General features: G+C 45.3%; 1 protein-coding gene across 1 annotated transcript in view; it reads right to left on the bottom strand.

Annotated features, from left to right (window-relative positions):
* Positions 1–26542, bottom strand: part of Hspbap1 (HSPB1 associated protein 1) — a 44098-nt gene continuing 17556 nt past the window's right edge. Inside the window, exons 3-9 of the mRNA XM_051149867.1 lie at positions 16704–16885; positions 8813–8949; positions 6678–6849; positions 5803–5886; positions 1286–1396; positions 1034–1193; positions 1–457 (exon numbers count right to left, since the gene is read on the bottom strand). Coding sequence (XP_051005824.1) covers positions 99–457; positions 1034–1193; positions 1286–1396; positions 5803–5886; positions 6678–6849; positions 8813–8949; positions 16704–16885 — 1205 coding nt within the window. The 3' untranslated portion in view covers positions 1–98. The remainder of the gene's footprint in view (positions 458–1033; positions 1194–1285; positions 1397–5802; positions 5887–6677; positions 6850–8812; positions 8950–16703; positions 16886–26542) is intronic.

Here is a 26542-nt window from a genome sequence, read left to right as displayed (position 1 = left end):
AGAGTAACTAAAAATACTACAGAAAAGCAAACAAATTCGCATACCACATTATTTCTAAAAATATATTTTAAAAAGTTATTTAAAAAAATCTATTAGCATCACAAGCTTTTCCTTTGTATCAAAAGCTGGGCCACCATCTTGGTTACTTGCGGATTCACCAAGCAGTCCAGCAAGTCATCGGTGGACACAAGTATTCTAGAAGGTGCCACAGGACGCCCTGAGGCCACCTGCTCCACCACTGAACTTGCCCCTTGACTAGTCTGCTGCCTCTTGGTACAGGGGAGTTCTGCAGTGTGTTCTCTGTCTCTCTTTCTCTTGAAACATTCTTTGCTGTCACCTTCCAGTGTGCCTCCTCGCTCTTCAGATGCTGGTGTCACGGGGACCAGATCTGGGCTAAACAGACTTGCTGCCTCCTGTCTCCCACTCTTCACTGTGACACTCCGGTCATGTGGAGACTCTACTGTGACACTCTGGTCATGTGGAGACTCCACTGTGACGCTCTGGTCATGCGGAGACTCCACTGTGACGCTCTGGTCATGGGGAGACTCCACTGTGACGCTCTGGTCATGGGGAGACTCCACTGTGACGCTCCGGTCATGCGGAGACTCCACTGTGATGCTCTGGTCATGGGGAGACTCCACTGTGCCGCTCCGGTCATGCGGAGACTCCACTGTGACACTCCGGTCATGCGGAGGAGACTCCACTGTGATGCTCTGGTCATGGGGAGACTCCACTGTGATGCTCTGGTCATGGGGAGACTCCACTGTGACGCTCCGGTCATGTGGAGACTCCACTGTGACGCTCCGGTCATGCGGAGGAGACTCCACTGTGATGCTCTGGTCATGGGGAGACTCCACTGTGACGCTCTGGTCATGCGGAGACTCCACTGTGACGCTCTGGTCATGGGGAGACTCCACTGTGACGCTCTGGTCATGCGGAGGAGACTCCACTGTGACGCTCCGGTCATGCGGAGGAGACTCCACTGTGACACTCTGGTCATGCGGAGGAGACTCCACTGTGATGCTCCGGTCACGCTCCACTTCCGTGTGCTCCTGCACACTCTGTTCTTCTCTCTCTACATGTGCTCTCACTGTTTGCATTTCTACTTCTTTAGCTTTTTTACAATGATCAAAAAAAGCACAAACAGCACCATTTAGGTAGCAGCAATTGACTTCATGAGATGTTTCCTCAACCTAAGAAGAAGAAGAAGCCGTCAACATTGTGGGGAAGTGGAGACCAACACTCTGCCCTTGGCTGATTCACCATCAGAACCTGGGTGTCGCACCTCAGTGGGGTTCAGCCAGGCTCCGGGGTAGTGCGGGCCCTCTGCGGTCTTCAGTGCACACACGAGCATACGGGCGATGGCCTCCTCCACCCGGGCTAGGTGGTCCTCTTCCTGAGATAAGACATTTAAAAATGAAACCACTTTCTTATTTGTCTCTGTCCCTCATTGTTGTTTTAAATACAAAATCCCAATCATTTTGATTTTACAAATAAGGACTCAGGAGCCAGATGCTGCGATGAAAACCTGCTAGCTCAGAGAGGCAGAGACAGCACCCAGCTGACCTTCCTACTCAGCTCATGTCCTAGAAGGAAAAAGCCCCTTCTCCATGCTGTCTTGAACACCTTTTAACTCAGTGTCCCTCTTCTCTACTTCCTGTGCATCTCTCTATGCATCCTCTGGACTTCTCACTCGGTTTTTGTTTTGTTTTTTAAGATCGATCTGTCTGTCTGTCTGTCTGTCTGTCTGTCTGTCTATCTATCTATCTATCTATCTATCTATCTATCGACACGGTGCACATTAGATCACATTATAGATGGTTGCCAGGCAGTGGTGGTGCACACCTATAATCCCAGCACTCAGGAGGCAGAGGCGGGCAGATCTCTGTGTGTTCGAAGGCAGCCTGGTCCACAAAATGAGTCCAGGACAGCCAGGGCTATACAGAAAAACCCTGTCTCAAAAAACAAAAAAAAACAAAGTATTCTGAATCATGATATGGTTCTTGGAATTGAGCTCAGGACCTCTGCAAGAGCAGTCCGTGTTCTTAACTGACGAGCCATCTCTCCAGGGCCTTGTTTTGTTTTGAAAGATTTATTTTATTTATTATGTATACAATGCTTTGCCTGCATGTACACCTGCAGGCCAGAAGAGGGCATCAGGATCACATTATAGATGGTTGTGAGGCACCATGTGGGTGTTAGGAATTGAACTCGGGACCTCTGGAAGAGCAGACAACGCTCTTAACCCCCGAGCCATCTTACCCCCGAGCCTCTCTCTATGGTTTTTTTTTTTAAACCCAAATTCACTTCCTGTTAAAGTGGTTGCATGCTCTGCCTCTTAACACAGAATTAATTAATTTAATTCTGTTCACAGAAAGCTCTTTGATTAAAGGTATGTGCTAGGGCTAAGGCATACCACAAGTACTCTATAGTAAACAGAAAGCTCTAGGATCAATGACCGAGCCAGTCCACAATTAGAAACAGGTTTTTAAGAGTTCTCAATCTCTAGTTTCACAATGGGATCAAATATCCTGCAATTCCTCATGGCGTAAGAGTCTCTTTTAGCTGTATGCTCTGTCACCCATGAACACCAACCTTGTCACAGAAGGGACAACTCTACAATTGGGAGCACCGTAACTGTGGTGTGTTCGTTATCATCTGCCACCTACGAGTGTCCAGGACAGTTCACCCAACTAAAGAATGATTTGGGTTTTTTGTTTGTTTTGTTTTTTAAGAAGAGACAGGTTTTATGTACAAATGACCTTAGATATTTTTTTCTAATCTTTTCCACTCCACTCAGAAGCCAAAAGCCTTCTAGCTCAGAGGCAGAGAAAGCACCCAGCTGACCTTCCTACTCAGCTAGCATCCCAAAGGAAAAAGTCCAAAAGGCAAAAACCCTTTCTTCTTCTCTATGACGCCTTAAATACCCTCCACACCCTGACAGGTCCAAGTCCCCCAAAGCTGAGTGTGAACAGAGCAGAGAGTAAGATCTGACCATTCCCACTGATGCCTAACAGGCAGCCAGCAAGGTTCTACATTCCTGCTAGACTTCAACAAAACCAACAAACCCGCTTGAAACAGGAACTGATAGAACCACAGATAAAATGCATGGACAATTCAATCCCAAACTTGTCATTTTTGGCTAAAGTGAAACCACTACACAGTTGAAAAATCACTGGGCCCATAATCCCACCATTTAGGGGTAGAAAGAGGAGGCTCACTTCATGGCCACTGTGACCTTGCAGCCAGACTGACCTACACAAGACCATCTGCAAATAAACAAATAAATAAATGCTCAGCCGGGCGTGGTGGTGTATGCCTTTAATCCCAGCACTAGAGAAGGCAGAGGCAGGTGGATTGATGTGAGTTCGAGGTTAGCCTGGTCTACAAAGTGAATCCAGGACAGTCAAGGCTACACAGAAAAACCCTGTCTTGAAAAACAAACAAAACAAACAAACAAAAAACCTCACTAGAATTCTCTCTAAAGTCAGGACAAAGATGCTCATCACCTCCACTATTTCTTACTGAATGAGATGTACGAGCCGATGTCATTAAATAAAACAGTCAGAGGCAAACAAATTGGAAAGACAGAGGTAAAACTATGATAATTTTTGGAGAAATTGAGGAATTTTTAAAACCCAATAAAATCAGAAAATATTAAAGAAAAATAAAACAATTCAATTAAACCTAATAGCCATCGTATATACCAGCACTGCACAGCCAAAGCTAACTATATATAAAGGAACAAAGATCTCACTATGTCAGCAGGGAAAGAGGAAATATTCAGGCACAAGCTTTAATGAGAAGAAACACAAATTCTGAGAAAAGAGACTTTACAATATGCTTGTGAGAAAAACAGAAAAACCAAAAAATCCAAAACCCTAAACTTAGACAAGGAAGAAGGATAATTCAACATCTAAAGTTCACATAAAATTTAATATGGATTGAATTAAAGTATTAGTAGTTTTTCCCATCAAACTAGATAAATTTATTTAAAAGATTACACACACACACACACACACACACACACAAAAGCAAGAACAGCCAGGGAAGCACCTTAATAAAAAACGTGCCGAGGAGTCAGTTCTGCAGTTGGTGCTCACCAACAAGGCAGACTAGATAGGTAAAGTAGGAGTGGGCAGGAGGAGACAGACCACGCGTGACTCAGCCGACACGGCATTAGCAGCGGGAGAACAGACTGTCACACAAACGAAGTCTCTCACAATCCTACTGAGACCGTGAGAATCCACTGCGGGGGGGAGGGGTTGGGGGACAGGGAGAGATAAAATCCATTTTCAGCCTCACACCATATACTTCCAAGATTCCCCAAGGATTTAAATGTGAACTAATGTACAATAATCTAATAATTCCTTTATAGACTCAAAAAGCAAAAAGTCTTTGTAACTATTCTTAAAAACCAAATTCCAATAACAGTCGGCAGCACATTCTGTTCACAAGGCAGGAACTGGTGCTCTCATGCAGATGCCACTGATGGAAACGCAGAACTGCATAACCACAGCAGAGTGTGAGATGCTAGGACTTGGGGGCCACAGAACACCCCTGACAGCATTCAAAATTATACAATACTAGAAGCAATCAAACATCTACCCACAGGAGTCTCCTGAATGACAGAGGAGCAAGCTCACGGGTGGGGTGGGGTGGGGGTGGGATACAATTGCTAAGGGGAAAACAAGGATTTTTGGTTCTAGTACGTGCGCAAATTCAGAGATTAAATTAAAATCTGGAGCTCGGCTGGAGAGATGGTTCAGTGGTTAAGAACACTGATTGTTCTTCCAGAGGACCCAGGTTCAAATCCCAGCAACCACATGGCAGCTCACAACTCTCTGTGACTCCAAGATCTGGCATCGTCACACACACACACATGCAGGCAAAACACCAATTGCACATAAAATTAAAAAAAATCAAAAAACCAAACAAAACCAGGAGACCTATAGTCAGGTTTTTGGTTTTCTGAGACAGGGTTTCTTTGTGTAGGACCTCACTACCCTGGAACTCTCTTTGCAGAGCAGGCTGGCTAAGAAATGTCAGGCTTGGGTTAAGGAGGGCGAGGATGCTACCAGAGCCCTAGAGGGGCACAGGTGCAATCGAAGGCTCTGGGTCAAGACAGTGCAGATGCAACCGAGGCTTCAGGGTAAAGAGACAGATTTGAGCCTGACAGCTACTATACTGTCAAATAGAACAGGGCACCAGGGTGAAGGCAGGACGGGGAAAGGGTCCTGGCGGAAAGGAATGATAAAAACACAGCGCTCAATGACTCTGAAACAGTGTGTAAGTCAAGATTAGAAACATGGACCAAGAGACAGATCCACCTGGGCCAGGGTGGGATGGATGCCGCCAGGCCTAACACAACTTTCCTGACACCACTAGAGGGAGCCGTCAGTGTCAAGGCCACTTTGTGGTTTCTCGAGGAGGAGCTGGGCACAGGAGCAGGCAGGCAGTCAGTCACCCCAGCATTCGGGAGGCCAAGGGAGGAGGACCATGCGTTGGAGGCCTACATACCCTATCTCAAACACAGCGGCACAACCAACTTAAGCAAAGAAAGAGAGCGGCACATTATTCCCAAAATGGCACTCTCTAAGCTAAACATTTATCAAGAGAGGACAGAATCACAGAACACAGAACGACATTGTCATCCAGGGTTGCTGGTCGCACAGAACTGAATTTTGTAGACAGGCTTTGCTTATGGCAGGTAGCTTTAAACACACACACACACACACACACACACACACACACACACACACACACACACACACACACACAACCAAGAGGAAAAGAAAATACCAGCTCAATCCAGGAGTTTATACTGACGGTGACAGGATCAACAGACTCCACATAATGCCACCAGTGTCTGGGGACAAACAGAACCTGAAAACCAAACCAAACAAAGATAGTTAACACAACAATAGGGAATTTCTCACTCTAACTGAGACTGCTGAAGGGAACCCTGTGTGTGTGTGTGTGTGTGTGTGTGTGTGTGTGTGTGTGTGTGTGTTGGGCGTGGGGGGGATGAGGAGTGAATTCCAGGAAGAGTAAAGAAGAAAAGACAGACCCCCATCCCCCCACCTTGCACTGGGGTGCCGGCAGCTTTTTATCCCTCTTAATTCTGTGATTCGTTTACATGACAATTTTAGTAAAGGCTTTGAAACTCCAGCCCCGCCCCCCTTCCCACTGAAAAGGAGTTGTGTCCACTCTGAGGAAGGATGCTCGCATTGCAGCCACTCACTCTGTGGACCAAGAAAACCTCTCAAATGCTCAGAAACCAGGACAGAGAGTGCCAGTGTTGTAAAGGAAAATTTCCCCACAGGGTGGCAATGCTTAAAATACAGTCTCTTGAGAAGTGACTCAGAGGTCAGCAGCCATTCTTGCTGGAGAGCAAAGATCACTCTTGGTCCACCTGCCTCTGAGGCCTGGACGCACTGCAGCCTGTGCTCACACATCTGACAGGACAGGTATCAACTGTTCTGGTACCTGAGCCCTGACATGATCTCCAGGGCTTTGTCTTCCCCAATACCTATTCTCCCCGTCACCAGCAGGAGGAGCTGTGCTCCAGCGGCAGGGCTGCCGGGAGGGAGCTGGTCTCATCTATGCTGCGGGGAAGCACAGGCATCAGGCCGCTGTGCCCACTAACAGGGCATCCATGTCGAAAGCCCCATTACCTGTCCTGGGCTCAGCGTGACCGTATGTCTTTGAGCTTTCCGGAACTGAGGGAAACGCCTTAAATCAGGGTTGACAACATTGATTTTACTGAACACACTAGACTCTTCGTAAGGGATTCTGGTCGGATAAAGGAAAGGCGTATCTTCAGGAGGAAAGAGATGCCATCTTTTCCTAATTGAAAAAACAAAACAAAACAAAACAACAACAAAAAAACCCGAGACAAGTTAGAGCTCTCAGCGTGATATAAAACATTTAAGAAGATAGCAGCCCAAGGCTCGGCTTTATTAATTTAAACTCAGTTCATACGGGAGCACACGCGCCATCACAGCGGTCACCAAGCCTCTCATTTTAAGCTGAATTTCCCTGCACATGTCCAGTGGAAGGTAGCTCCCTACTGGTGGGTTTCTCACACCCTCTTGAGGCACCCCCACCCCGCCCCGACCTGAGCCAGCCCCCCTCCCTCCTGAGGCAGGGCCTCTCATTGCTGGGATAGGATCTCATTTGTACGGTGGCCTTTTTGCTTCTTTTTGTATCTTATATCAAAGCTTGCTTATCACTGCTTTTACTCCTAATCCTGAAACTAAGCAGAATAATCTTAATCCTTTCTGTATTCCTTTTAAGGACATTTTGTTTTGTGTGCATATATATGTGGGTGGCGTGTTTGTACACTTCCTGCGGATGCATGTGCAGGTGTGGAGGCAGGAGGCTGACAATGGCATGTCTTCCTCATCCGGCATTGCCTTACCTTTTTCCCCACCCTGGTGTTTTGAGACATGGTCTCATTCTATAACCTTACTGGCTGTCGTGGAACTTGCTATGGAGACCAGGCTGGCCACAAACTCATAAAGATCCTCCTGCCTCTACCTCTAAGTTCTGAGGCTAACGTCTGTGCCACCACAAAGGGAGCCACCTTACTTTTGGAGACAGGATGGATCTCTCTGAACCTAGAGCGCAGACTGGCTAGACTGGCCAGCCAACTCCTGGACCTCTCCCTCTGTCCCTGCCCAGCTCTGCACCCGAGTTACAGCCCTGTACCATGCCTGGCTTTTCTGTGGTGAGATCCACTGGCTTTTGCCTCCCGAGTGAGTTTCCAAACTCCTAACTCCCAATGGACACTCATAGCTGACTGGCTGCCGGCTGCTCTGTGTACACCAGTGTGCCTGAGCAGTTAACCTTCAGCGGGGACCTGTTACGCCCCTTCACGGCTTCCCAGGAGACACGTAGCTAGCCCTCCACACACATGCTACTTCTCTCGGATCCTCTCCTCATCACTTTTGTGTCCAGTGATGCTGGGAATATGTATATGGCCATTTCTGGCTTTTTAAAAATGTGTTGCTGTGGGGGCTGGAAAGATGGCTCAGAGGTTAAGTAAGAGTACTGCTTGCTCTTCCAAAGGTCTTGAGTTCAATTCCCAGCAACCACATGGTGGCTCACAACCATCTGTAATGTGATCTGGTGCCCTCTTCTGGTTTACATGCAGGCAAAACACTGTGTATGTAATAAATAAATAAATCTTAAAAAAAAAAAAAAAAAAGAGTTGTCCTGAAAATATCTCAAAGAGCCAGAGGGAAGTCTGGGACAGCATTTATTAGGAGGAAATAGGGCTGCACACATGACATCCGAGTAAGTCCTCCAGGTTGTCGCTGTGGTTCACTCAGCTCTGCCGCTTAGTCAGGTGGAGAGAAAAGCTCACAGTCCACGGCACCGGCTCTACTGGCAGACGCAACTCACAAGCTGAGATTTAGCTGAGAGGGGCATAAAAACTATGTGACCTAAGCTTCCTGGCACCTGACAGCATCCGAAGGGCCACAGTGAAGCTTCTGTTTGTAGAGACAAACTTCTCTGCTCATATTTATTTGAGAGGTGGAAGAAGGGAGTGAAATGTGAAAAACCCCTAGTAAAAAAGCTAAGCAGAGAGCTGCCTGGCAGGGCGGGGGCCTCTGAGAGAATCCTGAGCATGGAGAAGGCTCACAGAAGTCATTAGGGCAGCAGAATGGTAGTGAGGAGAAGAGCCTTGGTCGTGAGGCTGGTGGATGGGGACGGGGCTACCATCTGACCCCACCTTCCTTTTCCTTTTCTTGTTAGCTCTTGTGCGTGTGTAAGAAACACAGACACACAGACACAAACACATTACCTTCCTTGTACCTGGAATACTAAGTTGCAACCATAGGAATCCAGATGGCAGGGAGTATGGGCTCCGAGGGAGCCGATCCACAGTGTGCTTTCTTGTCCATTTCTTCCAGGAAACCCAAAGTCAGACCACACCACTTCCTGTAGGAAACAAGTGAAGCTCATCAGGAACTGACGGTCCTCCACGGCGCTGCATGTGTCCACACGCACAACTGTTTTCAGCACTAATATGTTCTCACAGAAAATGCTAGAGATGGAAAGGGTTAGGTTTTCAGGGCAGTATGAAAAAAATGTCAACCAATAATATCTAAATAACCTCAGCAGTAGCACTCATTCAACAAATGTCTATTCTTTATAACATGCCAGGAACTTTTTTGGAAATCAGTGAATACATCAGGCCAACTAAGGGTGACTCTTAGCCCTGTTAAGAGACAGACAATAAGCAGCAGACAGAATTCTGCAGCTGCTTGGGTAAAAGCACTGCAGGCAGTAGGAATACCACGGACGCTCAACCCAGGAAGGCGCAGGCCTGCAAGCAGAGGATATGTGTGGGCATGAGCACTTTATTACCCTTGTGCACTTGGATGGCCACATAAAGGAAGCCTTCTGGGTGAGCCTAGCCATTTTAAAGCTAGTGCTCCCAGACCTTAGCTCGTACCTACTAACGCAGTCTCGGGCAGTGTCACAGAATGGCTTTTGAACGGTGATTCATAGGTGGTTGATCCTGATATATGCCCTAAGCCATGAATCCATAAGTGTAATAAAGAAAGCACACCGCTCCAGGCAGTGCACTCCGAGACAAGGTTCGGAGGCAGGTCCTGCTCATACTCAGAAGCCAGGAAAACAAAAACAAAGGCAAAGCAACAAGCAACCCAAGCGTGCAAATGTTGATATATTTTTTAGTAATTATTTTTCCTTTGATTCTTTTTAAGAGTGAAACAAAAATATTTTTATGTGCACAGTACTAACAATAAACGCCAATACTTCAAAAACTCCTCACAATCTGCAATCTGAATTCTCCTGCTTTTGAGGGGAACGATTAGCAGGTCTACTCAAAGAGAAAAGATTTTAAAAACACATTTAACGGATTTTTTTTTTCAAGACAGGGTTTCTCTGTGTAGCCTTGGCTGTCCTGGACTCACTTTGTAGACCAGGCTGGCCCTGGACTCACAGCAATCCGCCTGCCTCTGCCTCCCTAGTGCTGGGATTAAAGGCGTGCGCCACCATGCCCAGCTCAATGGATAGTTTTGAGGAAGACTAGAACAAACATTTTAAGTGATGAAACAGTAGGTTAGTAGAAATGTCCAAGAGACTCCCAAAACATCATAAGCTCCTGCTGCTGCTCTTGGTTGTTCCTTGGAGAAGTTAAATCCTTCTGCTGAAGACACCATGCACTTGGGACCCAGGACTCAGAGCCCCCTGAGCTGGTTCTGACCTGAAGAAGACCTCCCTCCTGAGGACTAGCACTCCTGGTACTGGTTGGTGCTGCACAGCTTGCTAAGGAGGGAAACAACCAATAGTCTTACCCCGCTATGCACTTTAGACCACAACCACCACCAGCACGGCACAGTAGCCCTCGGGTACAATAGTGGCACACGTGCCTTAGCAGTAACCAACAATAGCTCTCTAGTTAGATTTAAGTCCTTTTCAACAGGAAGGAAATCATGCTTGGTATTAGAAACCCAGTCAAACTATCAGAGCTGGTGAAAGCGCAAATCTTGGAGGACAATCTACAGCCACCACTTGACTAAGCCAGCACAATCCCTAACTGCACCTAAGTTTTTGTCCTTGCAAGTTCATGGTGTTTGTTTGGGTGGAGTGTTGCTTTCTGAGACCCACTGAGTTGAACCTGGGTCATCTGTGTGAGCATGGGTGGAGAGCTATCCACTGGAGCCTGGTGGGCTCTTAGCAGGTACATGGTGAAGATGAGGCCCCTATTCCACCCTCATCTGTTTAGAAAAGGACTGGCCTTGACTCCTCAGTTCTTTCTTTGAAGTCACTGGACTACCCTGTGTCCACCCTAAATAAAACCATCATGTATAAATCATATAGATAACTGAAAACACCACAATAAAGCAGAGCGGTCCGAAGAGACAGGAACATAGTATTTGCCTTATTTCTCTGTTTTAAACCAACTTTGTTTTCATTGGCCAAACTCTTTGTCCCGTCTTGTATTAGCTGTGAACAAACAATGCTCTCCTGTTCAGGGGATGTGCTGTATTTGGCCTTACCTAGAAATGCTTGTGTAGGAGAGCACCCAAGCGGCAGAAACACATAAACATTGGGGGCGTGGGGGGCGGCAGTCGGGAGACTAAAGGTCAACAGTGGGTGGTGTTCCTCAGGCATAATCCACCTGTTTTGCTTTGGGGTTTGAGGCAAAGTCTCTCACTTGGCCTAGACTTTCTTGTTAGGCAAGGCTGGCTAGCCAGAGCCCCAGGTTTCTACCTGCCTCTGCCTCCCCAACACTGGGATTACAAGTGGGCTACCAATCTCAGAGTTTTTGGTGTGGGGGTTCTGGGGATCAAGCCAGGCCCTCTTGCTGAGCGCTCTCTCCAGCCCCTTGAACCACTATGTGGCACTTCTATCCCACTTATCCTAGACATCTCAAAGCCCATCACCTAAACATAGGCCAGCATTCTACTTAAAATTTTAAATAACCATTTCTTTAAAAAAAAAAAAAAAAAAAAAAAGATTTATATTATAATACATCATTTGCCCTCTCTTTCCTCCCTCCAGCTCCACCCATGTCCCGCTCCTTCCTCTTTGTCCCATTCATAGACCCTTTTTTCTTTAATTGTATTGTTAATAATACTGTTACCTACAATTAATATGCAGAATTTAAATTTTCTTTTTTTCTCAGGAAAATGACCTTTAGGTACAGAAACAGAATAAGCCATTAAGTCTCTACTTCCTGAGTAAATGCTGAAATTCCAGTTTCTATTCTTTTAATCGGGTGACTTCTTAGGTGCCAATCTGTCTCATCGGAGAGCATCTCTGTCTGCGGCTCCTTTAATCATTTCCCAAACACCTGCCTCTATTTCAACACAGCCTCACAGCTATGTCACAAAGTCCAACAGGTCTGAACTAATCTTCCATTTATTGCTTTTGCAGATTCTATATCCTGGTGACTTAATAAGACTCCTGACTCTCTGTAGCTAACCTCAATCATAATGCGAAATAGAATCTACCTGGAAAACATTCTTGGGGTACAAAATTCCTTTTATTATATGCTGATTCTTCACAACCTCAATTATAAGACTGCTTATCAGTCACTACAAGAGATAAAGGTAATGTTTCTCACCAATTCCCTATCTTACTAGTGCAGTAAAGACAAAGGGTTCAGACATACTTTGCTGAGTCAATTGGTAACTAAAAAACCAATGAGATACCGGGTGTTGGCAGTGCACGCCTTTAATCCTAGCACTCATGAAGCAGAGGTAGGCAGATCACTATGAATTCAAAGCCAGCCTAGTCTATAAAAGTGAGTACAGGACAACCAAGGATGTGCAGAGAAACCTTGTCTTGATAGACCAAAACAAAAAACAAACAAACAAAAAACCCCAAACGACCAATAAGACTAATTTTGTTATGTACAGAAGTCAGGCATCAATAATTTCAGGCCATCTGCAAGACTACCAGATATTTTCCAATTACATTAGTACATTTACCAGTTTATTTGCCAATATATAATATTGAATATTTAACAGAATTAATCTCCTTTATGGAAGAAAAGATTATGTAGATGGGGACTTTAAACAGAGGTTCTAAGTTAAAACTTACACACCTAGTAGAAGGCTGAAGAGAACTAGAAATTTCTTATCAAAATTGACAGAGGTCGCACTTGGTTATTAACTAGAAGCCACAAAACATTTGATAAGGGAAAAGCCAGGAGTTAAGTCAAGATGTTCTTTAAAGGGTGTTCAAGAGCAAAGAAGTAAGTAATCATCCAAATACCTATTTCATAGTCAGTACTGCGGCCGCAGTTCTGAGGGGTAAAAAAAGTAGAGAACACAGCCCAGTGTTGTTGACGGACCAAGACGCAATTTTGTGAAGTCACATAGGACACAAAGGAATGCTGCTTAGGCGTGTGTGCGCTAACGTGGCCGAGGCGTCACAGCAAGGCTGGATCTGAGCCAGCCCTAAGAAGTAGAACTTACTTGGCGAGGGTCTGAGAGGGTCTGAGCAAAGGTCAGAAGGTGGGAAAGAGTATGGTCTGCCCAGAAGCCAATGAGACTAGATGGCGGCTCGTGTGGACAAAGTGGTTGGGCTAAGGTGCCAGGGAGGGCCTTAGATGCTATCTGTACACATATTTTCAAGTCATTAACCATTTATGACATGATTAATGTTTTAGTATTTAGTGTGAAACAGGACTTGAAGAGTACATTTTCCATAGGAGATTCTTTTGAGAAGTAGAGGAGATGGCGCCAGAAGAGCAGGATAATTACAGAAGCGATGGATGCTGAACTCAGGAGACCCCTCTGGCCCCTTCGGGGATCTGTGAGGTCAAAACCATCTTCACAATACTACTGAATTGCTATTTGCCTATTTCACTGTGTTGATACAATGTTACACACTGTGCTGTACTGATTGTGTATAGGCATTGGTGAATACAACTGCTAGTGTCAAGATAGTGCAGATAAGATACACCAGTAGTACTGATGTTTGTTTGCTGTTTTCCAAAATATGGTTTCTCTGTGTAGCCTTGGCCATCCTGGACTTGCTTTCTAGACCAGGCTGGCCTCAAACTCACAGTGATCCTCCTGCCTCTGCCTCATGGGTGCTGGGATTAAAGGTGTGCGCCACCACGCCCAGCAGTAGTACTGTTTTTTAAAGATGTATTTTTTACTTTAGGTGTTTGGGTGTTTACCCGCACATTTGTCTATGTACAGAGTGTATGTCCGATTCCCACAGAGGCCAGAAGAGGGCAGTAGATCCCTGGAACTGGAGTTACAGATGGCTGTGGTGTGTGGTGTTTGCTGTGCCACGTGGGTGCTGGGATAATCAAGCCTGGGTCCTCTGGATAAGCAGCCAGAGCTTTTAAGGGCTGAGCCTTCTCTTCGGCCCCAAGTATTATATAGTTTTTAAAGGTGTTATTGAGGTATGATTAATGTACAGCAAACAGCATATATTTAAAGCATTTGACTGATGAACTTGATCTACCTGCATCACTGAGAATCCATCAAAATGACAAACACTCGAACCATGTCCAAAACCTCTCCAGTGTCCCCTCATGAGTCAACAACACACCTCGTTCTCTGACAACCACTGACCTACCTTGTCACTATAAATTAGTTTGTAAGTTTTAGGATTTTAAGGAAATTAAATTCTGCATGAAACATTCCTTTTTTTGTACTAATATTAATCAAAGGCAAACTAAGCAAGGTAAATTGGGTCAGAATAAGGAATATGCCATATTCATCACAATAAAAGGTCAATAAAGCCATGTGTATGAAGCAAAACCTGACCAATTTAAAATGAGAAAAAAGCTAACAGTGTCCCCCACTATACCACAGGGGGGAAAATGTATGGGAATCAGTAAGGATATAGGGAACTTGAACCCCAGCCTGACAGTGTAATTTCCAAGTTTACATTGGACATTTATCAAGATTAACCATGGCTCTGGGCTATGAAACAAATTTACACACATTTAAAAGGGCTGAAATAATGCCAATTATGTTTTCTGACAACAATGGAATCAAAACAGAAACCTATGACAAAAAGATGGTTAGGAAAAACAAAAGCATTCTGAACTGAATGCTACACTTTACAATGGCATGCACCAAGCACATTGTAGTGCACCAACACTGGGAAGAGCTACGCAACACAGAAGCCCAGCATTTCCAAATAGTTAGTGAATGACATTACGTACACAGATCCACTCTGTGTAAGCGGGGCCAGGAGGTTTTATTATAGGGATACAAGGACTTCTTTCATTGTGGGTTCAGAGTCTATACCGCAACTAATGAGCTTTAAGAAAACAGCCCTTGGCTGGTATGATGGCACATGCCTTTAATTCCAGCATTTGGGAGGCAGGTGGATCGCTGTGAGTTTGAGGTCAGCCTGGTCTACAAAAGCGAGCCCAGGACAGCCAAGGCTACACAGAGAAACCCTGTCTCAAAAAACCAAACCAAACCAAAACAACAACAAAACCCAAAACCAATAACAAACAACCTAGATTTTATAAGGGCTTGCTTAGAACTCCAGCTTGTTACCATACTTAATGGCCAGGCCATGTGTGCCTGAGATGGGACAAGACACTGGACTGAGTTTGGCGGGAGGCATCCAAGGCAGCACGAGCTAGGCTTGGAACAGGTGAATACTTCACCTAGGCTGAAGAAACCCCTTCCTAGAAAAGGTTCACATGACCGCTTTGTGCCCCATTTTTCTTGAAATAGAGAGAACCATTAAATCATTGTTACTGTGAGGGTTCTAAATGTATGGCATTTAGAAGGGACCCAAGGTCATGTGAGCGCTTGGCAAATACTATTATTTTATTATTTTATTTTTTGGTAAGTACTATTATTGCACAAGAGTTTACTGAAATGTGGTGGGAGGAGGTGGAAGTACAGAGTGGCTGAGGGTGTGGGGAAGCCTGAAGCGCTCTAAAAGTTAATTATGAAATCTCTGAGTTCCAGGGTTAAAGATTCATAATGTGATCTACAGTTGTGAGAAAACTCACCACTCAGAAGTGCTGCTTAAAGACGGTTGTGTATGGTATTTGGATTTGGAAGCATTTACTAAATGTTTTCAGGATCAGCACAGTTATTGCATAGCCCTAAGAATAAAGAGCTCTGCATGCAACGCTGCACAGTCCAGCTGGAACCAAGGAGAAATAAATGGGAACAAAGGGGCAGCAGGGAGGGAGGAAAGTGGGGAGCTCAACTAATGAGGGTGGGGCAACGGTATATTTTCCCCTCTTTTTATAAAAATCCAAATTTTTTAACATTTACAAAAGTTAGGAAGTGAGTATCACAAAATATTTGCAGTTACTTAACTATGTGAACAGCTTGATGCAGTAAGAAAAAGAAAACGCAGGTTGAGCAGGAACAGAGTGAGAGCAACATACAGAGCAGATCCGGCAGTCATGGGTGTGGCAGGCAGGGAGGTGGCAGGGTGTAGCCAGACTAAAAGGGAAAGACTTCTTTCCACAGACGCTGGCAAATGGGTGATAGAGTCTGAAGCTCCGCCTGTTGGGGTCAAAGCAGTCACGTGAAGAAGTTCCCTGGCACCACTCCCTCTGTCACCACACTCGAGGCAGAACAGAAACCAGAGCAGGAATTTGCACAATTACTCCACCAAACACACTGGCAGTCTGAGGTAGAATACACTTAAGAGAAAAAAGGACACAGTAGTCTACAAACCCTGTTGTCAGTTATGTCAAGGACAGCAAAGGACTGCCATGTTCTTACTTCCACAAGTATTCCTTCGCTCAGACAGGGCTTCTGTCACCACTGACAGGAGCCTGGAATTCTCTGCCTCAGGGAGGAAACCACCTGAAGAAACCACAGCCCTAGTAGAGACTGAAGGCAGAGGCAGCCTGGCCAGCGCTTCTGCATAGAACAGCTTCCATTTCTACAGGCCTCGTTTACAGAACAAGGATTTCTGTGCAGGCCAAAAGGAAATGAAGTTTCCCACGCAGTCTGCGTTTCTAGTACAACGCAGTGTTTAAAGGTGAAGGGGGGTGGAGGAAGTGGTGAGCAGGAAGTCCATAAAACTGCAGCTCACCTGTGTAAGCAAATGTGAGCCTCTGTGGAGCAGCGAGTGGGCCGAGTCGGGTCTCAGGTGACTACTTAAATGAGAAAAGGCAGTGAAGAGAGAAGGGGCCCAAAACCTCTAATGTAGGATCCTTCCAAGGAGCAAATTCTTACCAAGACTAAAAAGAATGTGTAACTCACCTGGAAGACATCTGTCTTGTCTTCAAATAGAGTGACAAAATATTTATAGTCAGCGTAAGCCCAGAATTTGGAATGATCATAATCTTTAAAGGGTCCAGAGGTGCTAGACTGGTCACAGTTCCAGGTCAAAAACTCCTCAAGTGTAGCGTCCACGTAACTGCATGAGGTTTCAAACTGAGGCACTGCAATGGAAGAGAACACACCTTGAGATCTTTATTAATAAGCAGTGTCTAAATACTGTCTCTCTGAAGGTAAATTTGACCAAAATACCATTCACCAATATTTAAAAATGAATTTTGTACTTGGTCAATAATAACTTACATCGCTCACAAGAAAACAAAAGGAGTGATGATCCTGTTCTTCAGACTAATGGCTGCCCTACAGGCCAGCCCCCCAGCAGCCCAGCACGGAATGAAGGCTGGGGCGGGAGGATCTTGGGTTTGAGGCTACACAATGAAAAGTGGGGTATGGGGAGACAGGAAAAGGAAAGCGAAGGAAGGGACAGGAATAAAAGAGGGGGGTATGGAAGGGTAAAAGACCACCTTCATTATAGTATGACCCAGTTTTCCACTGTTGGGGAACCCTCTCCCTCCCCTTCTCCCCCTTCCCTCCTCCCTCTCTCATGGAAACACTTTCAGACATGTTTAACCTAGGAAAGAAGACTCACTCTGGACATGAACAGCATGGAGAGCCAGAGAAAGCCAGGCCAAGGTCTGATGAGTACCAAGAGCCATCTCCCGGCTGCAGTGACAGACGGCACCTGCTCAAACCCAGGCCAAAAGTGATGTGTGGGTGTCACTACTCGGACACTTGCTGGACAGGTGTTTCTCGTTGTTTGTGTGTGAGACAGGGTCTCTCTATGTAGCTTTGGCTGGCCTATGACTCCCCATGCAGACCAGGTGGGCCTCAAACTCATAGAGATCCACTTGCTTCAGCCTTCAAACTAAAAGGCCTGCACCATAATGCCGCCCAGCTGTGCTTCTGTTTCTTAGGTTTCACATGCTAAGTATCATTGTTTTAAATAAGGTAAGTATGACGAGAGAGAGCCTGTCTCACAGGGGTCCTCACTGTGTTCAATAAGGTAAGGGGAGGGGGAGAGACAGAGACAGGCAGGCAAGCAGACAGACAGACAGACAGACAGAACACCACTGGGGTCCGTAGGAAATTTTTTTGGTTTTGTTTTATTTTTTACATATACATGTATATTACTCCACATATATACACTAATCCATAGGAATTTTTAAGTGTAAAGTGATCCTATGCTCGAAAAGCTTAAGAATAAAAAGAAAATTTAAATAAATTAAAAAAAAAAAAAAACCTTAAGGCAATAAATGGCTTTTGGGAAATCTCTGCTTTGCAGTCCATATTTACAATCAGAGCTCCTTAGAATCACCGGACAATGTCAATTTAATTTAATGTCTGCTCACTTACTCTTAAACTCAGTTGCCTGAAAATCATTCCCTAAACACATAATTTGTGATTAGCAAGATGCTTCCAGCCTGGGCTAAAAAGCAAGACCCTATGCTATGGCTTGAATGTGAAACGTCCCCACAGGAAAATGTGTTTGAATCCCTGGTCCCCAGCTGGAGAACTGCTTATGAGAGCAGCAGAAAGCAAACCAGGACATTGTTTTAGGAGGCTGCTGTGGTGATTTGAATGCAAACTGCCCCCTTGGCCCACAGGAAGTGGCATTACTAGGAGGTGTGGCCTTCTTGGAGGAAGTGTGTCTCTTGGGGTTGGTTTTGAGGTTCCAGATATCCAAACTAGGCCCAGTGTCTCTCTCTTAGTGCTTCCTGCCCATCCGGATGTAGAACTCTCAGCTCCTTCTCCAGCACCACGTCTGCCTGCAGGCCGCCATGCTTCCCGCCATGATGATAACAGACTAAACCTGAGACTGTAAGCCAGCCCCCAGTTACATGTGCGATGGAGGAACCGTTTCCTGTGCCCGTGGTGGCCCTACCAGAGGGGCAGACGGTCATGTCGTTTTGAAGGTGCACATTTTCCACAGAAACAGAACTCGATGCACTGACCTGCTCCAGGAAAAGATAGCGTGTAATGCCCTGAGGAATAAAATGTACTGATGATGTTGAAAAAAGAAGAAGAAGAAGAAGAGGAGGAGGAGGAGGAGGAGGAGGAGGAGGAGGAGCTGCCGTGCTATGCAACAGACACCCTAACTAAGACAGCTGTGAAGCCTTTGGACACGGGTCCAGTGCACAGATGTAGGGCTAAAGGACACGGCTAGAAGATTACTACCCAGCCCAGGCCAGCTCCTGCCTGCGGCATCTGCTTTATGATGCCCCTATGATGAAAACAAGCCATGTGGCAGACGACTATCACCACAGACCAAGCCAGGATGCGCTCCAGCCCTCCTCCTGCTTCTTCTGAGACAGGGTCTCTCTGCACAGTTCTGGCTGTCCTGGAAGTCTACTCACCAGGCTGTCCTGGAACTTAAGAGAGCCACCTGCCTCTGCCTCCTGAGCACTGAGATTAAAGGGCGTGTCATCACACCCCCTCCCCCACCACGCTGTACCCCTTTAAACCAGGAGCCAAAATAAAGACCTGCTTGCTCCCTTAAGCTGTTTGTCTGGTGCTTGATGGCAGCAATGTGAAAGCAGCCTTAACTAGAATGACAGAGAACTTGCAGACCCATGTAATTACTGTGCCACACACATGCTGGAGAGGAAAGGGCATCACGGCTGGCAGCTGATCAGTGGAAGTCTATGGTCTGTGTGCCTTAGCTTGTTCTTAGTCGTCTCATGCCAAGGAGTTGTGACTACAACAAGTGACAGGAAATCTTCTGCAGGCTGCAGAGTGTTTTAAATGATGGCAGGGACGTTAACATTTAGGAACTAATCATGAGCTCCTCTGCAGAGCATGCGGCCCTTTCAGGCGGGAGGGCAGCACAGAGCCTGGCACGCGCATGCTCAGCAAACGCCAGGCACTATTATTAGTCCCTTCGGATTCATTCGAGTGTTGACTAGGCACTTTTTCAGAATTAAAGGAGTCAACACAGGGTACTCAAGCTCTTCTTTAAAAAACTTCGAGGTCTCTCCTCCTTCTTGATTTATTAGGAGTATCCAATCAGCTTTCCCTCCTTCCTCAGCCGTTCAGATTAGCTAATCATCTTTATCCCTTCCTTGGTTTTTTTGAAACCACCACAGCACAGAGATGGAACAGAAGAGGGCCGAATGTCATCTCATCTGTCTACCACATCAATTTGTCACGACTTTGTGAAGTGGGGGAAACTCCAGCAGGCCATGTTGATCTAAAAGATAAAAATCTATATACTTAAAAAACATTCCAACAAACAAATAGAAAATAACAACAACAAAAACCCCTCCAAAACAAACAAAGAAGCCATTTCAATTTTGAGAACTTTCATGAAGCACTTAACAGTGCCTGGCAAGCAGTAGGCCACTGATACATACCAGCTCTTAATAGCATTGGCATGCTCAAGAATTCAAGATAAAACCAAGAATAAACAGAATCGATATTGACAAATTTGTATGTAGCAAGAAAACTCCATGAGGCTGAGAATGGGAGCAGTTTCTAATCCTTATGGCAAACTCTCCTGCAAGCACAGGAGTTTCTCTTCGCATAATTCAATCCACCTGACTAGCAATGAAGCCCTTAACTGAGTAAGCTGGTCCTGGGGAGGAATGAACAGGACAGAGCATTTCGGTGGTGGCGTTTACCACCAGCAAATCTGCACTGTCGTCTTCAGGATTTGGCCTCATTAGAGGACTTCACTTCCCGTCACGGCGAATTCTGCATGTTAAAAATCAAAATCTAAAAATGTAAAAATTCCACTTGAGACTTGTTGCAGCCAGGGGAAAATGAAAACGAACAGAATGGATGGAAATGACAGATCTTTTCACTTCCAGGATGATTTCTAAACAGAATCTTTCCACTCTGGTGGAGTGGCAGCAACACAAAGCCGTGCTGATTTCTCCCCTGGCAGCCCGCTTGCTCCCTCTGCTCTGTGCTTTGCAGTGGGATTACTCCTTTCTAACGGTATCATTCTGGGTCTTAAAATTTATGTTTTAGAGTCTGGGCAGCTCCAGCTTTCAAACAGTAACTGCCAAGTACTAGGCAAAAAGCTGCGACCACAGACCAAGATTTCCAGCAAAGTACAAAGTGGGCTTGCTTTTAAACCTAAAACAAAGGTGGGTGGGTGGGTGTGTGTGTGTGTGTGTGGGTGTGTGTGTGTGTGTGTGTGTGTGTGTGTGTGTGTGTGTGTGTGTGTGTGTGTGTGTGTGTGTGTAGGCAACCACTTTTCCATTTCAGAATTTCAGCACTTTACAAGCTGGAAAGAATGAATGGAGCGTAACCCTGCACAGGACTTCCAGTGGCTCCTCTCCTTCCAGACCTACACAAGTTTGGCACTGTTTCTAAAATGGTAGTTGCTGCTGCCAGCTGAGTACAGCACTGCCAGCGAGCACTCATCTTGACAAACAAACACGATTCAAATGGTTCACGGACCTACCTGCTATTCACTCTCTGTATCCTAAAATAAACTCAGGGAGGTATTCTGTTTTTGTTTTTGGAGACAGAGCCTTACTGTGTAGACCAGGTTGGCCTCAAACTCAGAGATCAGGCTACCTCTGCCTCCTAAATGCTGGGAGTAAAGGCGTGTGCAACTATGTCTGGCTTTAATAAGGGGGGGAAAAAAAAAAAGGTTAAAAACCATGCTGTAAGCGGGCGTGGTGGTGCACGCCTTTAATCCCAGCACTTGGGAGGCAGAGGCAGGCGGATCGCTGTGAGTTCGAGGCCAGCCTGGTCTACAAAGCGAGTCCAGGACAGTCAAGGCTACACAGAGAGACCCTGTCTCAAAAAAACAAAACAAAAAAAACCATGATGTGACTATAGGTAATTATAATGTATTAAACATTTCAAAGAGCTAGGAGAAAGGATTCTGCAAGTTTTCACCACAAAGAACTGATAGACATTCGGAGAGATAAACATGCTCAATTGACTTACATATTAGCAGCGTCTACATATGCTGAACAGGGTACCTATTAACGTGGAAAATTTTTATGGTTTTTGTGTATTAGTTAAAAATAGAAAATACAAAACCAGGCGCTGCTCTTCCAGAGGTCCTGAGTTCAATTTGCAGCAACCACAGGGTGGCTCATAACCATCTGTAATGTGATCTGATGGCCTCTGCTGGTGTGCAAGTATGCATGCAGGCAGAGTACTGTATACATAATAAATAAATAAATAAATAAATAAAAAGAAAATACAAAACAACATAGAGGTAAATAGCTTTTATCTATGTACTAATCAAAACAACAACAGCAACAACATGAGGCTAGTTAGAGACCCTGTCTCAACTCCCCCATTATATATATGGTGTAAATGAAGGATAATTACACATCTTGCTTGCTTGTTTGTTTTTTGGTTTTTCGAGACAGGGTCTCTCTGTGTAGCCTTGGCTATCCTGGACTCACTTTAGACCAGGCTAGCCTGGAACTCACAGCAATCCACCTGCCTCTGGCTCCCAAGTGCTGGGATTAAAGATGTGGGCCACCATGCCAAGCTGTAAATCTTTTTTGCTAACAGACTTGTTTTTATGTAGAAAGATACAATTTTACAACAAACAATGGTAACTTCTTATCAAAATGAACTTTTAGAGATTATTAAATTTTCATTTAAATCTCAGCAAGGGACAGAGTCTGGGATCACTCAGTGGGCAATGGTGCTTATCCTGCACACAGGGCCTGAGTTCAGCTCCCCAAAACCACACAGAACCAGGCGTTCTGTGTACATGTCCGCACACCTAGTGCTGGGAAGCAGAGACAGGTGGGGCTGCAGAGCTCCCTGGCCCAATGGTGAACTTTCTTTTTTAGATTCATTCATTTGTTTTAACTATTAGTACACAGTGTTCTTCCTGACCACCAGAGGAGGGCATCAGATCTCATTATAGATGGTTGTGAGCCACCATGTGGTTGCTGGGAATTGAACTCAGGACCTCTGGAAGAGCAGCTGGTGCTCTTAACCTCTGAGCCATCTCTCCAGGCCCCAGTGGTATACTTTCAGTTCAGTGAAAAGACATGGCATCGAGGCACTAAGGCAGAGAGTGGCTGTACTCAACACTCTGCTCTGGTCTCCACATGTATGACTCATGTAGATGCTTATTCATGTGAAGGCATCACACAGATGCACGCATGTGTGTACACACGTGCACACACACAAACAAACACACACCAGATGGGTTTCTTTTCTTTTTTTTTTTTTGAGACAGGATTTCTGAGCAGTCCTGGCACTGGCTCTGTAGACCAGGCTGGCCTCGAACTTAGAGAGAACAGCTGGGACTAAAGGTGTATGCCACCACATGCCCCCTCCCCCCTCTCTTGGTCTTTTAATACAGGGTCTCGTTATGCAGCCTTGGTTGTCCTGGAACTCACTACGTAGCCCAGGCCAGGCCTGAACTCACAGAGATCCGCCTGCCGCTGCCTCATACCAGAAGAGTTCCTTTAAAGTAAGTGCTCTGTGTAACTATAAAGTCTGTAGGTACCAAGGAAAGAGGAGTAACGAAGATCAGAGCAGATAGTGGTTCCCAGAAGCCAGGAGGGCAGGGAGGAGTGGTACAGGGAGTAAGCTGCAGTTAGACTGGGATGGTCTGGTGTACCACACAGCAGGAAAACAATGAACTTCAAAAGAACTAGATGTAAGGATTGTGAATTTGGTCTTCAAGGTCACAGAAATCATCAACATTTTGGTATGTAATGTATACATATGCAGAAATGTCACATACTGCATAAAATATATACAACTGATATCTGTTAAAACTATAAATACATCTAGTGTGATGGTGCATGCTTATAATCCCTGCGGAGGCTGAGGCAGGAGGATTACCACGGTTTAAGGCTAGTTTGGTCTTAAACAGATGCTAGAAGACACAAGAGCACACAGCAGCACACTAGAGGGCACTGCCAGAGCCAGCACAGCTTAAAATGATTGTCTAGTGCGTGGTGCTGGAGCAGGTCTTCCCAGCTTCACCATTTGAAAGAGCTGCAGCCAACACCATCAGTAAGCTGTCAGAGGAAAGTATTAGTCTGTTTTAAGAGAAAAAAATTTCTAAAATGAAACAAACGAGAATAAATGTTTGTAGAGCACTAGCTGATTTGATTATAAAAAAAGAAAGCACACATGTAGTATAATATAAAGAATTGTCTTAACCAGTAAATAAACCGCCAGGGGGTGGCGCACACCTGTAATCCCAGCACTCAGAAGGCAGGGGCAAGCAGATCTCTGTGAGTTCAAGGCCAGCATGATCTACAGAGGACAGCCAGAGCTGTTACACAGAAAAAATCCTGTCTGAAAACAAAGTAAATAAAACAAAACCAAACTCCTGAAGTCCTAATAGAAACAGTCAAAGGAAAAAGCAGGAATTACTGATAAATACGAACTTAAATTCAACATCACTAGCAAAAATGCTAATTACAACACTAAACACTACCCTTTCACCTACCAGATTTTTAAAAAGATAATTTGTTTGGTTTTGAAAGACACAGACATGGAAGCACTGTCTCTGTTCATCTATCATCTACGCATCCAAAGCCTCTCATCTTGCCACTGCACAAGTGGAAGGATGTCTAATGGATGCAGAACCAGGATGAGATAAGGCCCTTGTCCTTCCAGCAAAAAGACCTCAGAGGGAGGAGATTTCAGTAAGGAGTGGCCTGGGAGGTGAGGACAGGGCCTGAGTGGAGCAACTATGACCAGGAACAAGGCTGACTGCAATGTCTGGGCGTGACACTGAAGAATGACGCCAGCCAGAGGGCGGCTGTAGAGACGGAGCAGCAGGTAGTTGCCAGGTATTTAGCGTGCAGGTCACAAGACCCCAGCGTGACTCAGGTCTCTGGTGCAAGAAGCCTCACAGGGAGTGACTGCTGCTGCTGTTGCTAATTTGCACACCCTTGGACCCAGTGGCTTCCTTCTAGGAATCTATCCTAGGGGAATAGCCAGACAGTTGGACAAGCATGTACATTTAAAACCTGCAAGCAACTTAGAAGCAGCTCACCTTCCCCTGCTCAGCACCGACTGAACCCAGGGCCTAACACAGGAGTGGGAAAGCATCTAGCTACCCCCCAACCCATCTAAACACAGCAAACAGGGATATCTTAAATAGATTATGTTATTGTCATAAGATAGACCCTTAAGGAGCCATTTAAAAGTCATATTTAATGTCATGAGTTGTTCCTCTGAATATGCTGAGAGGAAAAAAAGCAGCCTGTGAAACTCAATTCAAGCTTAGTATTTAAACATGACCAGTTATGTACGAACAGGGCAGGATGGAGAGATGCTCGGTGGTTAAGAACACTCTGCTCTTCCAGAGGATCTGGGTACGATTCCCAGCACCCACATGGCAGCTCACAATGACTTGTAACTACAGATCCAGGGGATCTGATGTCCTCTTCTGGCTCCTACAGAACCAGAAGCAGGTGGATCTCTGTGAGTTCAAGGCCAGCCTGGCCTACAAAGCAAGTTTAGGACAGCCAGAGCTGTTAGACAGAGAAACCCTGTCTCAAAAAATAAACAAAACAAATCAAAACAACAACGACAAAAAACCCTCACAGGGATCTACCTCCTAAGTGCTGGGAAAAAAGGCATGTGCCACCACACTGGTGCAGTCACTTAATTTTGAAAATATTTCTAACATAGAAAATAGCTAATTGACCTGCCCAAGGTCACACAGTAAGTCAGAGTGTAGACAGCTCTTTTGTGCCATAATCCTATGCTGTCTGTGGGAACATATATACTAAAGAGACGTAATGTTTTCAAACATTACTCTGTGTGTGTGTGTGTGTGTGTGTGTGTGTACACACACACACACACACACACACACACAAACACACACGCGTGGAGGACAGGGGCAACTTCTCTCCTTCCATCAGTACATTCCCAGGGATAGAACTCAGGGCTCAAGCTTGGTGGCAATGCTTTACTACTGAGCCATCATATCACCCCAAAGAAATAATTTTTAAAGGAACAAAGTATCAGGATAATCCAGGAGAAAATCTTGCCAAGTTACACACCTCACAAGGGCTTAAGCTCTAGAATATATAAAGAGCTCTCTGAACTCAACAATTAAAGCCTCCACCAGAAAGCAAACAAAGATGTGTTCATACATTGCTATTGGCTAACACAACCACAAAGCCACCTGACATCATTAGTCGCAGAAGAAGGCCAGTAAGAGCCACGTTGGATTACGGCCTTGCATGCAACAGCATGGCTGCAACTGAAAAGAGAGGGGGAGGCAGGGGGAGGGGAAGTGCTGGCAAGGAGGTGGAAAACTGGAACCCTCCCACATAGCTGGTGGGAATGTAAAATGCAATGATCATTCGTAAAACGGTTTCTCAAAAGGTTAAGAAGCATACCACTGACTCGGCTATTTTCCTGCCAGCTCTGTATATTCACGAGAAATAAAAACACAGCTCCACTCTAAAAGCTGTGCTCAGATGTCCATGGGAATATTATCATAGTAGGAAAATAGTGCAGGAAAAACCCTTGCATTTCCAGGTACCAAAGAGCAAACAGGACGCACACATCCATACCTATAGAATGTCACGTGGTGAGAAAGATAACCCAGTGCTGAGACACACCAGCAGAGAGCCCTTATCTGAAAAGCGTGGGCTCAGAAGTGGTTTACTTTTTATTTTGTATTTTTCGGGATTTTGGAATATTTGCATCTACAGAATGAGTGATTTTGTGGATTGAACCCAAGGCTACTATGAAATTCATTTCTACTTCATATCTTCCTTAGGAAAACGTAGGCTAAAGGTGGTATTACTATACAACTTTAGGCTAAAGGTTATACATTTTGCCTTGTGAGA

This window comes from Acomys russatus, chromosome 8 (assembly GCF_903995435.1).
Source record: "Acomys russatus chromosome 8, mAcoRus1.1, whole genome shotgun sequence".
Taxonomy (NCBI): Eukaryota; Metazoa; Chordata; class Mammalia; order Rodentia; family Muridae; genus Acomys; species Acomys russatus.
Note: the sequence above shows the minus strand (reverse complement) of the source record. Positions and strands in the feature narration are given on the sequence as shown.